General features: G+C 41.7%; 1 protein-coding gene across 1 annotated transcript in view; it reads left to right on the top strand.

Moving 5' to 3' along the window:
- Positions 1-430: 430 nt before the first annotated feature.
- grk3 (G protein-coupled receptor kinase 3) overlaps positions 431-19,071 on the top strand; it is a 43,010-nt gene continuing 24,369 nt past the window's right edge. The window contains exons 1-2 of the mRNA XM_049019759.1: positions 431-3,060; positions 9,458-9,534. Coding sequence (XP_048875716.1) covers positions 2,948-3,060; positions 9,458-9,534 — 190 coding nt within the window. The 5' untranslated portion in view covers positions 431-2,947. The remainder of the gene's footprint in view (positions 3,061-9,457; positions 9,535-19,071) is intronic.

The following is a 19,071-nucleotide window of genomic DNA, read 5'->3' as shown; positions in this document are numbered from 1 at the left end:
AGAGGAGGCTCCTACTATTTTGCAGTTTGCGATAAATCAGTCCAAAGATAGGTGACACGGTCCATATGCCATTTAAAGAATCGTAACAATCAAACCAGTCTGTTAGTTTATAGTTTATAAGTGATGGCTCAAAATATGGAAAGTAAAACCGTAACAAAATTCACGGGTGACAAAAACAAGATCCACGGTGACACGCGGTTTTCTTTTAAAAACTATGTTTTACGGTGTAATATCAGCGATCCACATAATACAGACCACTGAGTGGTTTTTAACATGTTACTGCATATATCGACAAAATGTGGCCTTGCTTTGGAAACCGTGAAGCAGCCCAATTAGTCTATGCCTGGGTGTCTTGGGGACATTTCGCAGCACCACAGGCTGCCCCGCATGAAGCATGTGACAGGTCTGGTGTGTTGGAAATAACATGGCGCTTTAATGCACGGCGGTAGCGCGCCGGCCCCGCTGCTGTCAGCGCAGTGCGCTTGGGCTGAGGTCGATCCGCAGACTCCGCTTCCGTGTTTCGCGCACAACCGACGCCGGAGGAAGTGGGGGCTCTCAGAGTGTGAGAAATACACGCGCTTTGAGCCGTGAAAACCGGACAGTGGTTTCACGCCGGGAGAAAGAGAAGCAAAAAGATTGGACGGAAACGAAGCGACGCGTATTGCGTTTTTTTTTTAACGGAGTCAACGACTAGGAACAAGAGCGCGGACTCGCTGGCGCGTCCCCCGATGCTGTCGGCGACAGACGACCAGTCATCGCGACTCGCACCGGAGCATCGGCTGCGCCTCGGTTGCGGATGCTTGGGCGGGAGGAAATTGCCTTAAGAGGGGAGGAAAAGCGACGTTATCGGATGTGTGGGGTGGTCGCGGCTTGGTAGAGCGGTGGGGGAAGGCGGGCCAGACGGGAGCTGGGTGGCCGGTTTCATGTTTAATTGCACTGACGCTTAGTTTAATAGGCGGCGAGCGCGCGGCGTCTTGTGACGGTTGTCACCATTGACCGAAAAAGAGGATAATGAAGTTTCGCAAGAGCTAGCGAATGTTAGCCAGCTTGCCCTTTCCTCAGATTTTTTTAAGGAATATCTCTATTATTCCATTAACCAAGCTGAGAAAACAACAGACATATCAGTGTTGGGGGTTGTCAAAGGACAGGAAGAGTGGCACGGCTTTAACTCGGGGCGGAGAGGCTGCCATCTAAATAGTTAGCCTGCTTGCTAACGTTCTGCTAATTTCCTTTTCCGTCGTCCCCTCCCCCCCGCCGCAAGAGGGGGGAAAAACGCTAGAAAAACACCCGCAACACAGAAAGACAGAAAAAATTAGAGGAACTGGGTAGGCTGACGAGGTGGCGGAACCAGGCAGCTTCAGGCTGCATTTGGCAGATTTGAGGAAGTTACCTGCCAGGCTGCTTATTTTAGACCCGATTAACTGGCTTGTTGATTAACCGGAGTTGCCTACTAGTTACCAAGGAGCTGGCTGGGGTTAACCGGTCAGTATCGCGCTAGAGAGAGCTAATTAATTAGGGGCTTGTTAATCAAATCGCTCATTTGAACTTAAGGTGTATGGTAGCTGGAGTTGCTAACGAAGTATCAGGTCGTTAACTGGAGGGGGGGACGGAGTCAGTCGCACCCCCTTCTTGGCCAAGAAAATGGAGAAGCCGTCGAGTTGGTTTCAGTTTTCTGCTTGTCATTCTCAGGCACTACACAGCTATTAATTTAGTGTTTCTGATAGCTAGCCAGCCATGTTTGAGTACCTTAGGGCTACACGCGCGTCTCCCGTGTTTACAGACGCTCGTAGACAATTAACTAGTCGCCTTGTTAACATTAACTAGCTGGTCGCCGGTGCTTCCTTTTGCAGTATCGGCGGAGGTTTGAGTAGCAGGAAGCGAGGCGACGAGCGCGACCATAAACAAACGTGGCGTGAATTTGGTAGCAAAATTTGATATTTTCTGTCTTTTTTTTCCCCCGATGCATGAATATTTCCCGATATAAATATGAGGTGGTCTTCGGCATACGGATTTACAGTGGCGCACAAGTCGTTCATCTTTTATACCGTCTGTAGTCTCTAGCTGCTTTTTATTATTACATCGTCGCTGTTTTAATATTGTCTTCAAAATGGAGATTGTATTTTGACTCTAGTTCATCACCAGCTCACTGGGTTTGATGTGTGTTGGACAGTTCCGTACCGTTTTAAAATATATATTTATATAAATGAGCTACTTATTTTAAATGTGGATGCATCATAAAATACAGACCTATCTTATATCTGCCATTTTTTTCTGCATGCCCACTGATGATATATAGTTGCTGTATTACACCGCAGCATTAACATTTCGCCCAGTTGGGTCACTTGGTTTAAGTGCTGGTAAATTTTTGCTACGACCCGACCGTGTGTTTCAATCAGCAACGTTGTGGCTTCTTGACAAAGCGTGTTGGGGAGGGGGGAGTGGGATAAAAAAAATTAAAATAAAAATTTGCAACATCTATTAGACTACTGTCAGTGCTGTCGGAATTAACTCACTGAACTGGTGACATATTCTGCCACGTTTGGTGAATCGGATAATGCGTTGATGAGAACGCTACCCTGTTTCTGTGCTTTTGCAAGAGCCACCGCGAATCTTAACAGCCGATCTGCGTCTGAAATCGCAACATCTCCGAATATACCTTTTTACCTCGGCCGGCATAGTCACTATGCCTTTCTGGATGAAACTCTGAGCATTGCAAGCAGGCGAGGAATAACCGGCACCCCAGAAGCGAGGAGATTAAGCATTGCGCGACCCCCGAGCCCCGCGTTTGCTCCCCTCCTCTCCGCCCCTCCTGGATCCCCAGACCCCGCGGCGTCTGGCTTTTGATCCTGAGATACAGGCACCTTCCTCGGTGCGGCTTCGCCTCCGCGTCCCCACGACTTTCCCAGGGCAGTCTCGCATCGATTTGGGCTAACCCCGGGGGCTGAAGATGGCGGACCTCGAGGCAGTTCTCGCCGATGTCAGCTACCTGATGGCCATGGAGAAGAGCAAATCTACTCCAGCGGCCCGGGCGAGCAAGAAGATCGTCCTTCCCGAACCCAGGTACCTGCCGCCTTGCCATTCTGCCCATTTTCCTCCTGAGTCTTTATTGCAATTTGTTTATGATTTGGGGTGGAGGGGGTGGGGTGGGGTGGAGTGGGTGGTGGGCGTGCGCGAATAGTTGACCGTTAAGTGATCAGTTTGGTTTAACCTGTCATCCAGTTACTAAGGACGACTTGACAAGCATAGGTGGCTCACCAGCCAGCTGGCACATAACACTCAGGGACCGAGCATCAAAGCAGCCAGGGGTTACCATGCTGCTGCTCACTGAGCACATTGAACTCTGGATTTTGTCTAAACAGCAATATTTGACTAATCGGTCACCCATTTCATCCAAGGCTGATTCATTGTGCTTTACCGTTTTGAAAAATGTAGGAAATTACTACACTGTACCTTATCATTGGCATTGAAATAGAAACCTGTATTTAATCTTTTCATAAAATAGTTGACATGGTCAGCAACAACGTAGGCTGTAAGCAGACTTGGGCCATGTCATTACCTATAAAATCTCATTGGCTATTTCCGTAACAGAATATTAGTGGTAAAAAATGAAATACCCATGCAAATGGAAAAACTACCAAAAACTGCCCGTGCAAGTTTGGTTGTTCCTCTGCTCCTCTTTGTTAACGGTGGTATCTTGTATTGTGGTTGCAATGTATGGCCTGTCCTAGCCTTCATTGAGCTGCATGTTAATCCACGTCAAGTCAACGTGCTCTTAGAAGTATTAGTAAAACCCAAGGAATGGTCTAAGGTCTCCTTTGCCTTTTTGGTAGCTTTTGAGTTTTTAACTATTCTGTATTGGCTGAATTAGGCCTTGAGTCAGTCAATCCTGAGTCAATGCTGCCCCTAAGTTAAAGCAAAAAGAGGAAGGCACATGCATCAAGATAATAACCGCGTAACACCATATCACTGCCTTAGGAAACATTGTAAGTTAAGGTAAATGCAGTGGAAGGTGTGACGTTTTTAAAATAACAAAATTACATGCAAATGTCATTTTTCTGTAATTTGCGCAACATGTGGTAGTGAAAATCAGTGATAGCATTGCTGAAATGTCCATTGGACATTTTTGTCACACAACATTGCATACTTATAATTTATATGTATATATGTCCAGTTCGTTGCAAGATACCTGTGTTCCTTGGTCATTTGGTAGATAACTTTTTTTTACCTGGTTTTATTCATTACAAGTTCCATTTGAGACACAGAGGTAGACTGTTCTGTTCACAGCTCATGAACTAACCAGATGTAAAAGCTGGTCCAAAAATAAATCCTTACACGTGGCGAGCTCAGGTTTAGCGGATGACGGTGACAACGTGAAATAGTGTTTCTAGAGTATTGGGGTAATTGTGCTTGAATCCTTTATCAGTTGATTTTATCCATCAGCTGCTTGATTTGCTTTATCAAAGACTGAAAGCATGTGCAACTTTTGACTCACTTGTTTGAGCAAATATGTTGGTAAAGATACCATAAACAGCTTAGGGATTGTATGAGTTAAGGGGGGCATGTAAATTTAGCCTAAGCTAAGAGATATGTAAATAAGGGACACACTCTTTGCACTGTAGTGCTCTGCTTTGTTTTAAAAACCATAGAGCTTTGTTTATTAGACTCAAACAGCTATAAAGAAGTCATTCACGCAATATACCTTTGCTCTACAGCAATTTAGCCACTCCTTTCCCCCCCCCTTGTGAGTATCATACTTTGGTGCACCATTTTACACCATGGAATCCCATGCCATACTGCAGCACAGGCACAATTAGCCCTGAGATTTTCATAGGAATATCTGCATTATCACCATTATTGTGCTTGTAAACGACTAACACTGGCATTTCGGTATCAACATGGAATCACGCAAGAATAGTAGGTGTTAATTTAATAAGTATATCAATGAGAATCGTGAAATATGTGCACAAGCTTTTGAATTGGTAATCCACTGTGATGCTGGGTGAGAGGGTGGTTTGAGGTGAGTAGCATTATAATCGGAACCCTTAAAAAGTCCCTTAATGTTTTTTTTTTTTTTAAATGAGAGAGACAAATAAATAGAATGTGTTTGTTGTCAGATGGCAGCACTGAGCCAATGTGGTACTGTTGAGATCGCAAAGCGCTGTTAGATTCCCATCAGGCCAAGCTTGAGACTGCTAGCAGTTAGGTGAGACTTTGGCGGCATAGCTGAGAGAGTTGGTCAGGTGGCCTCCCAGTATTGTCAGAGAGAGAGAGGCAGAGAGAGAGAGATTATTTGAATCACATGATCAGGGGAGAGCGTGGGTATCTTGAGGTTGGAGAAGAGGCATGATAATGATGGTTGATGGTGGGGTAGCTAAGAAGGTAGTTTAGAAGTGCCCAGTAGCAGGAGGGAAGGGCATTGGGAGAGTATGAGGGCAAATGTGGGAGATTTGATCTCTGACCATGTGAGCCATTGATGGGGTAACATCAAACATATACGTTTGTGTTTGGCATGAGCCCCATCATACCCTGGCTAGAGCTAATTATAAACCTTTATAATGCAATTTAGAAGTTTTAAAGGACCTTTTCTGTAGGTGCTTATGATGTGCAGACCCATTTAATTAATGAACCGACATTATAACTATGTAGGGTTGTGTTTCAGCAGTTAGACCTGAAGTAGGGTTAGATCTGTAGGTATGTATCGATGAGTTCCTGTGGCTATAGCTCATGTCTGTTAGGCACTCCTATTTCTAGTGATAAATCATTGATTTTGGTTCATCACAACCAGCAGAGTCTTAGGAGAATGTTGGGTAAATTTAGGAATTATGTGTCAGATTTCCAAAACTATTACTTAAGGATTGTTTTTTGTTAACCGAGTAATGAGGATCTGTAGGAAAATGTTTTGGTGTGACATATTTGAGAATGTTGCTTTCATTATAAAAGACAAAACAAACGTCTGTGTGAGAGTGTTCACCACTCAGTGTTACATCTGGTTATTAAATTTTGGATTTTTTTTTTACCTTTCAACTTATTTTGAATTGACTGATTTAGTAAAATTTTTGTGGCGAATTTTGAGTATCTGATACCACCAGGAAGGAAGGACTTTTTTTTCCAACATTGTTTCACATCATGTGGGCAAAGCAAAGACACCAGGAAGTTGCTGAAGCATGAGGTTTAGAAGCTCATGTGGCATCCTTTACGTATGGAGACATACTGCTGATGTTAACCTCACTTCACAAACCAGATTATGTCTATACTTTGCGTCGCCTGCACCGACTTAATCTGATGGATCTTTTTGTCCAATTGCCTCCGTTAACTGTACCCAGTCAGGATACTGTTTTACAAGCATTGGAAATATTTTTATAGTGTGATGAACAGGCCCACTGTCTTCTGTCAATGCTGGATTAGAGCTTTACCCTGAAATTTTGTTAGCAGTGGTGGCACCAAAACAAATGCCTCTTGATAAGACAACCGTGTGGCACAGAGTGTAAATATCAAGCCTGGCATGGTGCCATGCGCTTTGATAGCTGTGGGTGACCCCTGTAATCATCATTACCTCAAATTTGACCGTTTTGCCTGAAGTTTTTTGGTGTCTGCGCACGCATATGTCGACATGCTCCCTTTTCAAGTAAACAAGATCTTGCATTTGTTCTGTATATTAATAATGCTCCTTAATTAGTTAGCTTAGTATGAGAAAATGATGTCCGAATCAGGGCAGTGTTACAATCTACAGAACAGGAGCATGATGCATATATTTACACAGGAAGGTGTTTATTCAGCGCAGAGTTCCTCAGTCAGTATGTTTCGACACCCAGACAGTTTTTTGTAACTAAATTTGTATGTGACACACAATTTTCAACTTCTCATTTTTGCCAGTTTTAAATAGTTGCATTGAATCACCTCTAGGCAAGTAATTTCATAACCATGCCATGTCTTCCTTTTAACTGCTTTTTTCTCAGCTCAGTCTGGCAATTTTGTGGTGTAACCATCCACTGTAGATCAGCAGGAAAATGCTTGTGTCTCACAGCAGGTAATCTTCTCGGAAATGTCTCTGGCTCACAATATATATATAAAGTGTGTGTGTGTGTGTGTGTGTGTGTGTACGTACATGCATTATCCTGGTCCCCGTGTATGTGTGTGTGGTCCGCTTCAAGCACTTCCATTGAGGGCGATTCTGCAGGGTCTGTTGGCCGGCGGCCTCCCTGATGGTACACTGGTACACTCGCATATCCCGGGAACCTGCACACTTTCTTTTTTAGATGAGCCCCACCACTAATGATAGACCTTTTTAGATGTTTGAAGAAATGCCAGATGGGTCTTCCTTTCTGTGGTCAGTGTCTTTAAGGTCACCACCTCCAGCATTTTAAAGCATTTTTCTGACCGGCACATCTTCAGGATGCCCTGGTGTTCAGAAAGTGGAGGTCGCAAGAAGATACAAAGCAGAACTTTTGCTGTCAAGCTGCATGTGAGAACACCATACTGAACAATAGGAAAAAGTGAGATCAGATGTGATGTAAAATTGCTCACATGCCTTTTGGTTTATGCTTATTTTATGCAGTTTGATGATGGATTGTATTTAAATAGCTAAAGTTTTCTGTTCTCAGAAGTTTCAAGTGGCCAGATACAATTCCATATATGGGAGCATTTGAGAGATTTTTTATATATATATATATATATTTATTATTATTATTATTATTATTATTATTATTATTATTATTATTTATAATGTTTTTTTAAGTAACCCTGTTTGAAGCTGGACAAAAATGGTTTGAGCTTTTACTAAAGGAAATGTTCTCTGCAACGAGACTCTTTCTACTACTAACTTCTATTTGCCTTGCCAAACTGTTGTATATCCTGCCAGTGTTTTGATACATTGTGCCACCACACCATCTAAATTTCACACAAGGGTACATTGAATAAAAATCATACTCATGTGATGTTTTTTCAAGAATTATGGGTATTTTGAGAGAACTTACCTCCATCTATCCCCCTGTTGGCAAGGCTTCTTGGGAGTTGCAGTCCTGTTGACATGTGATTGGTGTGCTCCTGTTTTTCTCCAGCTGATGATATTGCTTGTCCTGTTTGGTGTTCATCGATGTTTTATTGTTGTAGGTGGGGGGGAGCAGGACGTGTTTTGCAGTTCTGTTGCCTGCTGTGAAACACCTTGATTCATTTGAGTCTGTGTCAGTTACATTTAGTTAGTAGGGGTGTAACGATCTCGCGATATTACAACATGACGAGATTTCTTGTCGGAGTGAAAAGCGGTCTTGTAAAGGCGCTGCAAATCAGCTGCTGTAAGCATGTCAGCGTCTGACGAAATTACCGTTGTAGATGCCCCAGACACTTTTAAATATTTTGTGTGGCAGCATTTTGGGTACCCAGCTGAAAATATAAACGGTGAAAGGGTGCTTTTAAGTAATATATTTCCTTTTTGAAGTTTTCCTTAAAATATTGTTTCATCTTGTTCTCGTGAACCCAATATCGTGTCTCGTCTCGTAGGCTAAGTATATTGTTACACCCCTATTAGTTAGCATGGTGCTTCATTCACGGTTCATGGCTTCTTCAAAAGACTAAAATGCACACATTTAGACTGAAATAATAATATTATGCGTCATGTAGGATTTTGATCTTTTTTCCTTTCTTGAAGCAATAGCTTTATTTTTTAACTGTTTGAATATCTTCTAATGCAATTCTGATTTAAATTGTATCGGAGTATCTTAATCATATTTAAGATGGCTTACTTTCAAATTGTATTTGTTTGCAGTTGCCTTTCGTGTCTAGAATTTAAAAACAAGACTGTTTGTACCTGTCCTGGTTTAAAAAAATGTAATCGTGCCAACTGGCTGAACAGGTTTCTTGGTGGGATTTTTTTTGGGGTCAGTCTCCTGCCTTCTGTGAGGAGAGAGCAGTTGCAGCTTGTTTAATAGAGTGGATTATCTCTGCCTGATATGAAACACTTTCAGTTTCATTTTTCACACTGTGCAGTGGGGGGGGTCTTCAGTATTTATTGTGATGAGGGGACTGAGAAAATGTTGTGCTGGCAAGCAAGTTAGTCGCGTGTGGCAGGCTGCAGTGATTCCCCCCCCCGTTCTCAGCATACTCCCGAATGCATACACAGATGATCACACGTGTGGCCAGTCCTCCCCACCCTCAACGGGACGGCTTCAGCATGATAATGGGCCCACAGAGGAGCCTGCTAATTGAATCATTCTCCCCAACGAGGTGCTTATTAACACTGCATCTCGGGGTGTCCCAGCTGTCTTCTTTCTCTGGTCAGGGAGGGATAGAACGGGGACTGAGACGGGTTGGCAAGGCTGCAGTGAATGCAGTGGCTTCCAGGGTTGAGGGTACCGGACTCTGATTTTTTTGCTTACATTGAGTGATGACTCTTGGTCGCATTCCACCTCCGCATTTTTTTTTTTTTAATTGATTCACTTGCCCTATTTCCTCCTCCTTTCAGTATTCGGAGCGTCATGCAGAAGTACCTAGAAGAGAGGGATGAGCTGACATTCGACAAAATCTTTAACCAGAAGATAGGTGAGTGTCATCCTGTGCCATATGCCTTGGATGCCTTTGCTTTTTTGTGGTGGGGCGCTAATGCCTGGCAGGGGACCTCGTCACCCATCAATGACGGCCAATGAACTGTTTAAAATGGTGCAACCATGTCTGCAATGAAAGGGTGGTTTTAAATGATTTGCAGCAGACCCTTCAAAAATGGTTTAATTTGCTCTTTGGTCAAGCTGCCTAGAGGGCAAGCAATTGCATCAAAGGCCCTAGATCTGGCTACTGTGTGTGTGTGTGTGTGTGTGTGTGTGTGTGTGTGTGTGTGTGTGGGCGGGCGGGCGGGCAGGGGGGAGGGGTTTCTGTATATATGGAACTCAACTTGCATTGCTGTGAGGGGATTGCCGGTAGCAATATCAAGGAGCCCTCAGGTGCAAACACAAGGGGGTGACGAAGTGCCTGGGTATCTGCCCCTTTTGTCTGTACGAATGAAAGTGCCGCCGTTTCTCTGCGGTGGTGAGCCATTCATGCCTACTTCCTCATGAGACGGGTAAGTCCTTGGTGGCTGGGAAGGCTTTACTTACTGCGCGCTGCTCGTCCCCAGTGACATCAGCCCGCGGTAATTTGCCTCAACACTCCCCCACCTGCCGTAATTAACTTCAGAATCCCCGATCGGGGACCTGGCTCTCGGTTACTGGTGGATCAGAGCGTACTTTTCTCGCTGTTTCCCCAGGATAGTCCATTAAGGCAGGGTTTCAGCACCTCTTTCACAGCTGCCCCACGTTGTCGTGGGGATGCAGTTCCCTGTCGCTCTTTCTCCTAACCTGTCTCACTTTGTTGGTCTGTGAACCAGTCTTCTATTGATTACCACATTCCTAGCCTGGTAAGGATCTCTGATTTTCTCCCAAGTATTGGAGTTGAGATGAACTAAGAGCTGCCATCAGAAGCCCTAGCATATTGTTGAAGGTGAGCTAAGATTTAAAATCCAAGACAGTTTAGCTTCTTGTTAGGAGGTATCTTATCCATTACATCACCATCCTTCAACGCAAAGCTTATGCACATTCCTGTCCTTTTTCCAATGAGAGCGTTATACATATTGACTCATTACATGTGTGTTTAATACATTTTACCTGTACTCAGTCTTAATTTGCAAACATGAATAAATTTCTCGTTATACAATTGCTTTTGAATTGATGCCCTTAGAACATACCTAATTGAGAACATTTATGCCTGGCCTGTATATCTGGTATAATAGTAGACTCAATCTGCTGCTTTTCCGATGCAAAATAAGCCTCTGAAACCTCTGGGCATGAAATAGTGGGTCTCTGGGGGTCTGGTGTGTGTAACGGGAAATTCAGTTTACAACATCTGGCTCGTTCCCAGAGTTCCTTCAGGATCTCTGTTGCGACAGGCCCAGCTTTCAGATGTAACAGTCACGAACAAAGCTTTTATTTAAGAAAAGAATAAAAACTCATTGTTAAAATAGGATGTTGTGACTTATTGTCCCTCAAGAACTTGTGGCTACCCTCAGTGGCTACATCACCATTAACCAGCCACTCCCAAGGCAGGCTGCCGGTTCAAATCCTGGGAGGGCCCTGATGTGACAAGGAGCCCCCGTCAAATACTCAGCTATGTAAATACCGAAATGTGTTCTGTTGCTGTGGGTGATGGTGCATTTACTAAAATGCTTGGTAAAATAACATTCTTTCAGGAAGACAAGTCAGTAAGTTCTTACACACTGGGACATTCTCCTCTGAGTCCTGTTTTATGTCAGTCATTTTGAAGGTGTCTAATTATTCCGTACATTCATCTTGATCTGCTTCATATATTCACCCATATCTCATAGAGCTGAAGTGTTAAATCTCTTTCCTGCAGACTGGTGCTGGAATAATATTCCCCAGGTGTTCTGATCGTCCTTCATAGTGTAACAGCTGTATGAATTTGATATGTTTTTGCTGCTTTTCCCTTGAAAGTCTCCAGCATATTTTAAGTGTTGCCTTTAAGCTTAACACTAAAAGCATTTCACTGTATTACTTCTGTTCTGGTATTTCTAGCACTCAGGACGCGTATTTTAAACTAGACACTTATAGATATGTTGACAAAACAAGTATGAAATTGAGCTTTATTTGCATGTTGCAGATGTAGTCTGTTTACTACTTTCCCCTAGAAAAATGGACAGTGTAGTAAGGAAATTCAGTGTTTGCACCAATAGACATGGCATGCCGGCGATAAGCCAGTTCACGCCCTTACCTGCACCTTTACCTGAAGATGGCGTTTACAGGGTTTTTGTTACGTGTACTAAGGAACTTTGGGTTTCTTAATCCTTGGCACCCTCGGGCCAACCTGCCCAGTGCTGAGAGTGTCTGCTGTTAGTCCATATGAAATACAGCCGGCTGGCAAAGCTTCATGTTCTCAAGCCATGGTAACACTACAAGGCACAGAAGCATTTATTTCCAGCTTTGAAAATGCACTGTTACTGTACAAAGATGTCTGCCTTATTACTGTGATAGAAATAGGCGCTAGAAAGCCTCTAGCTCTTACTCAACCATTTATGTGTAGATATGGAATCTGTGTAAATTGTATGCAAAGCAGTTCTCTAGAGTAGAGCATTAAACACTGTGGGCAGGAATCTGCATTTCATGTTGTTGAATCACTCTGGTATACTGGTCCTGAGTCTGTTTTGTTATTCTGGGTGATATAGATTTGGTTTGAGTAAAAAAAAAAAAAAAGGTATTTCTACTATAAATAAATGATGTATCCTCTGTTTGTGGTTCATGGGCCCTTATAGATGCGGGTGGGCTTAGCATGTCGCTAGCTGTTCTATTGCCAGTAATGTAATTTTTGGGTCGTTGGGATACCCTGGAGTAAGTATTTCATATTTAACATTTTGAGTGTCTACCAAAAGGAAAAATGTACTTGAGGGGAAGTGATCAGGCGTGCTCTCTGTCGCAGTTCACCAATCAGCTCCTTGGCAGAAAAGAGCCCAAACGGAACTGTTCTGTGTCTTCCCAACAGTAACTTTAGGGGTCTGTTTTGTTTGAAGCTTGAAGCACATTGTAAATCATTTATTGCACACATGAGTGTAGCAGGTAGCTTGTCAGTCCCAGCACAATGTGTGCAAATCTTTGTACAAAAAAGTGTCTCAAAAATTTGATGTAACAAAAGTTAGCTGAAATCCCTCCCCACTTTTTCTAATGGACCAATGAGGTGGAAGCCCATGCCCCATCACCACAGCATTTTATGGTCCTCAAGAGTGGGGATCCAACCTGTCATAATTGGTAGGAAAAATGGAGTCCAGTGCGATGGGGTGGGACTTCATTCCTCTGTGGCCATGGCAGCCAGTAGGAATTCGGTCAGGAACAGCCCTAAGAAGTCCCTCCCAGCCTCATTAAGGTTGATTATTGTTCTCCTTCCTTTTGGGATGCTGTGCTCTGCCTTCTCTCCTCCTGCAGGCACTCACGCAGCTTTCAGCCCGAGCCAGCGCAGAGAGGCCCGGTCAAGCCTCATTTGAATGACACATCCCCAGTTTTTTGCATGTGTTGGGTGGGGATTGAGAATCACGTGACCTTGCACAGTTATGTAGCTGTTGAAAGACTTCCATTCCTGAACCTTGAAGTAGCAGGGCTTTGGTATGTTGTTTGTGTTTTAAGTGTCCCGGTAATAGCAATTATTGTGGGCCGATTCATGTATGGTGCTGCTTTGTACATAGAAGAGCAAAGGCATGTCATTGGGGAGACTTCAGTATATGTGGAAAAAGTAGCACCTGTCCTCAGTAGGGGTTGGACACGCAAGTCGATTACTGCTCTGCAATGATGCTTAGAGCTTGACATTGACTAGTCTCTGATCACGTGATTATGACACTAACAACATGGATGCCTCAGAGAATACCAGTTATGCAGAAGTCCAGGGGAGTGGGAGAAGCAGTGGAGCAAAAACTGAGCAAATGGAATAATTTTTATACCTCAGTTACATTTAATGCATTAATGAATACTTTCATAGTTCCATTTCCATATTTTTGCCGCATAAAATTCGATTAATAACCAATATATTTTTGTCTAATGTCACCAGTGCCAGCAGTGAAACTTGCAAGAGCTTACTAGTGGAATAATGTTGTTTTTATTTGTGTGTGTGTGTGTGTGTGTGTGTGTGTGTGTGTGTGTATGTATATATGTGTGTGTGTGTATATATATATATATATATATATATATATATATATATATATATATATATATATATATATATATATATATATATATATATATATATATATATATATATACACACAAATATATTTATTATTATTATTATTATTTTTCTCTATGGAAAAAGAAAGATTATTGTGCTGGCCAGAATTTAATTACGAATTATAAAAATGTTACGGGTTATATAAATATAAATAAAAGGCTGTGACCCATTTTGATCGCAGTTGATCTCCCAATAAATGACAAAAACTACTTGTTTATCCTCCATTGATTTGGGGTGATGTAGTTTCTTAAGGAATTACATGGTTATTTAGCATAAATTCACAGTTCCTGTTGTGCAAGGGGAAAGAGACGCATGAAAGTGGCCAAGAGCTGCAAAAGTTCCTGGCTGAGACGGCCCAGGAACTATGTTCCTGAACTTCGGTGAGGAAGTGCCTTGCAACTGCAAGGGTCCCGCCTTACAGTCTGGATCTTTAGTGACCCAGCATATATAGGCTCTATGTAGAAGTCAAGCCACAAATAACCATAAGTGTGCAGACGTTTGTGCAATGCATGTTCTCTGAACACTAAGAATAGTCTCTAAACAATCGTAACTTTCTAGATCTCGAGCACCAGTCCTCTGGCAAGCCGGCAGCTGCTATTTTCGCATGCAACATGCTAGAACTTTCCGTAATTTCAGAGAGAAAATTTTGCACACGATTTAACTTTCAAACAATTTTGAAACATTTCCCATTCGAAATGACATACAAATAATATTGTATAATGTTTCATAAAGGCTGCCAGGCAAAATATGCCTTCCGGTTTATTTGCTTGTATGGAAAGTGTCCCTCTCAAATGTGTCCCGTGCTCAAAATCCATTGTCATTCTTTATCCATAAATCAAGCTAAGGTGGGCAAACGTTGCAAAAACTACCATTATATGTAATGTCCCCTTCACACTTTAGGGACAAGGGGTGGGGGTAATAAGGGTTAAAAAAAGGTCAGTATGGACAAACAGAAGTTTGTACTTTATTTCAATAATATTCTAAGTAATTCAACAATGAGGGGAACGAACAATGTGAAAAAAGCACTTGATGTTCGAGTGCTGTTTACAAATGCAGCACTTAAAAAGCACATGTAAAAATAACCTTTACTTTATTGTTTTATTTTTTGGCAAATTAACAAAATAATTTAAGCTATTTTGTCATAAATTTTGGTAGTAAATTCACAGTGAACCATGTAACCCGAGGAGAGCTGTAAACTGATATTTTAATCAGGTGTATAACCTTGTAGCAGTACAGATAAGTTGTTCTGGTTATCAAAGGCTTTTAATATGTAACGTTGCCCTGCGTCAATAGTAATCTACCAAATCATCAGTGAAATGGGAACATTAGCCTCGATAGCTGCTAAACTATTAATTATGATAAACATTAATGGCTAATGCTGAGCACATATAACAACGAAATAATATTTAGTATTTTAATGACAGTTAATGTATTAATGTATTTTTTTTTATCTTATTCTATGAACATACCATGTAAAGTGCTTGGTAAGCAATGGATACGAATGTGATTTTATTCTGTGACTGTCAATGTTTGGAGCTGTTTACTATCCCCATGACCCGGAAGAAAATTCCTCTGGCTTTTTACAATGGGCCCCATGTGGGAGTGTCACCACTCTGTTTTTCCTACTGCTCTGCTGCACGTAATGCGGCATAAGCATGCCGTGTGACAGTAATAATCCTCCGCGTGAAACAAGGTGATCACTGAGCAGTACAGTGAAACGAAGCATTGAAGCAAAAAATTTGCATCGGGGATTTTTTTTGCAATAGTTATTCGATTTGTTACAGCCCTACATACAAGTTTTATTGTTTCATATATTGTTGCTGCTGCGTTGCAACCTGCTCTTGTTTCTACTTGTCTCTGTCCTGAGTAAAAGATGTATGAGCTGTCTTGTCAGCATGTGCAGTAAGTTTTGCAAATACAGATTTGTCACTTGTTGCAATGTGTTCCTTTCTGTGGATTTATTAATGATGTTATCAGCGATTTGATGACATCAACTTGATTTTCCGGACATAACTGTCGACTTTTTGGCATCTTAAGTCATGCGACCCCTAATACTCAGGCAACCTTCTGAAGTCACAAGCACACAGAACCTGTATTGGTGTTTTGTTATGAACTGTAATTCATAGGCACTAGAGGTGCACTGATCAATCGGCCAGGGACCCCAATCTGCCAATTTTCAGCTTGCCTTTGCGATCAGTCTCATGTACTTCCAATACTAAACTGGTCCATTTCACACATGCTCAGCGGCACAGGCAATAGCCTCACAGCTGTGAGCACACTCACAGCCACATGCTAACATGTAGCTAGCGTGGAATTTCTCTACTGTGAGTGAAGACGACACAAAGCTTGCAATTTCTAATAGATGTAAACCATGCGGGAACCACCTCGGAAACGTAGTGAAACATCGGAAGTGAAATTTAAACTGATTATTAAACACATACTAGATTATTCCTGTTGAAGATTATTAAAATTGTGAAGCTAGCTAAGCTTTTTTCTTGTGGCAGAGTAGAAATGTACCCAGAACTTTAACCACCTGCACTGTAATGTCCATTTAGTATAGGGGTCTCACACTCTGATCCTGGGGGGCCGGAGCCCTGCACAATTTTTGATTTCCCCTCATTTAACACACCTGATTCAACTAATTACCACACAGTTCCTGAGCTGAATCATTTATGGTGGAAGAGGGAAAGGGCTAAGTTACATAGGGCTCTGGCCCCCCAGGACTGGAGTTTGACACCCCTGGTATAGTATGAAGGTATGAAAAAACTCGATCTTAATCTAGCTTATGCAAGAATTGTATGTGCATAACATGCAGAATCTGTATGTATGATATTGCCCTGCCCGTGGTACCGTTTTGAAGAGTATAGTACACTTCAGTTTTATTTGGAGATTTGTAACCCATAGACTTTTTTAAGACAAGTTAAAAAAGAGAAAAAGGTCAAAAGTGTTTGTTTTCTGGTGAATTTAAACATACTGGAAAATATTACTTTTTTTTTATTTAAATCTGTTGCACCTGCTCTTGTTTGATAAAGTAAAATATGTCAGAAAAATATATCACTTTATCTTGAGACTTAAGTGAGAGAAGATCCTGTAACTTAGTGCAGTTTGGGGGAAATTGTGAAGTTTAACGATTTCTTTTATTCTGAAAAACATTAGCATTGAAGAGAGGCTGATTTTTTGTTTGCTAAACTGTTATAGTTGTATGTTATAGTTCTTAGAAAGAAAATCATAATCTGCAAAAATCGGTATTGGCCAGTCACACAAGTAAAAGAAAGTGGAATCGGCCAAGAAAATTGCAATTGTTGCATCTCCCATAGGGACTGGGGAATTGCCAAGGAAATAGGAATGGTTCCTCCGTCAAATTGTAATGTTAATAGTGTAGGGATTCAGAGGTGGATGAGTCCACACTGACGAAGGCATGCTGGATGTTAAATTGGGCAAATAATTTTAGTGCAATTGCAATGAGGGAATTTCAGTTTGCATTTTTCTCCCTTCTCATTGTTTTCCAAAAGCAGCTTTGAAATTGTCGGTTCCCATGACAATCTCATTTTTCTCAGCATGAAACTTAATGTGACACTCTGATACACTACTTAAGCACAATTATTGACTAGTTTTGTAAGGTTCTGTGTACAGTAGAACCTTGGAACTGCAACGCCTCTTAACTCAACCAAAGTCTTGAAACTAGACTGTTCCCGCTAAAACTTGTATGGGTTCAGACGCGTTCAACTCTACCAATTCAGACCTTGTATGAGTTGGTCAAGAAAAATATAGCTGCAACTCCACCGAAAACACAGAACCGGATGAAACAAAGCAGGCCTACTGAAACTTGTACAGATCGAGACACATCTCAGATGGGCTGGCACAAAGGCTAACAGACCTACTGGGATGCTGATGCCTATGAACCGCTCTGTCTTGCAGTACACCTCGACCAGTTTCGACATGCAAAAGCTGCGTTCAGTGTGTGTGGTGTTTTGTAGTGAGAGTAACTGTAAAACTTAAAATGAAAATATAGCGAAACTTGAAGGTGGTACGCATGCATCTGCTCTCGCTTCAGAACATGAAATCGTCTTTTTTTTGTATGTGTGCTTTTTTGATTGTATTAGTTTTATGTTGATAATGGTTTTTATCAGTAGTTAGGTAGCTGAATGAGTTGGTAACTAGGCAGTCAGTGGGGGTCTGGAAGTTTGTGTTCCAAGGTGCAACTGTACACGTTTGTTAACAAATTTCAATATTTTTTTTAGCTTGTTTTATTTGGTCATATAATAGCAGTTTAGCATAGAATTGCCGCTGTTATAAAAATTGATAGCTGCTAAATTTGACCCCGTTTATCCTATTTAAACATTCATTCCATTTGAGAAAAGTCTTTGCTATACTTTAATATTTAGTTATAAGACCTTACATCAGTGTTTCCCAACCTGCTCCTTGGGGACCCCCATACAGTCCACATTTTTGGCTGGGAGGGAGCAAAAATGGGAACCGTCTGGAGGTTCCTGAGAACCTGGGTTCGCAAACACTGCCTTGCATTTAAATAAAAAATTTAAATGGTCCAAAACATTGCATGCCGTACTAAAGCCAAAGTGCTCTGTTTGTATTGTGAGTGAGGACGTGAAGAGCAGGCACCGTAAATGTCAGCTTCACTTGGAATCCTGTGATTACCCTGGAGATGTGGTTATTGGAGTGGCTGCTGCTGACGAAAGCGCTCTGAAATCCCATCTTGGCCCTGCGTTCATCTTCATGTGGATCTACATGCACTGCTTTACTATAGTAAATGTGCCTTGTGACCAGTTGCATGAGAAATGTTACTTTTTCGTGAATATATGCTTCTTTTGTGTAGTTGTCCATATAATACATTGTTTTTAAATAAGTAATCATAATGTTTTGAAGAGAGAGCTTTGTATCTTTATGAATTGAATATATCCTGGACAAGACGCAATTAATTAAACATTAATAAATAAATGTTTATGGACTCTGTTGATGCTGATAAATTATAATTAGCTGATATTGAAGGCCGAAGTTCACTCCCAAAACTGAAGAGAGATGTTTTAAAGGGGTTTTAGTGCTATCTATTCATCTAGGTAGTTCTGCTGGGAGTTAGATAGAAAGATAGTGCTTGGTGCTCATGCTTCTGTCTTTTGCACAGTGATATGATTGGTGTGTGTAGTTCAGTAGAAGAAAACAGTTCCTACATTAAAGGGATTTTCTTCAATAACTGTATCATGATATCTGATATCATGATACCGTTGGATCAACTGTATTTTTCTGGAACTTTAATCAGCACAGAAAGAATGCCATTCACTCCCATTATGTTCTAGAAAAGCCCAACATTTC

This window comes from Brienomyrus brachyistius, chromosome 7, assembly GCF_023856365.1.
Source record: "Brienomyrus brachyistius isolate T26 chromosome 7, BBRACH_0.4, whole genome shotgun sequence".
Taxonomy (NCBI): domain Eukaryota; kingdom Metazoa; phylum Chordata; class Actinopteri; order Osteoglossiformes; family Mormyridae; genus Brienomyrus; species Brienomyrus brachyistius.
The sequence above is the reverse complement of the archived record's forward strand: the minus strand, read 5'-3'. Positions and strand labels throughout refer to the sequence as shown.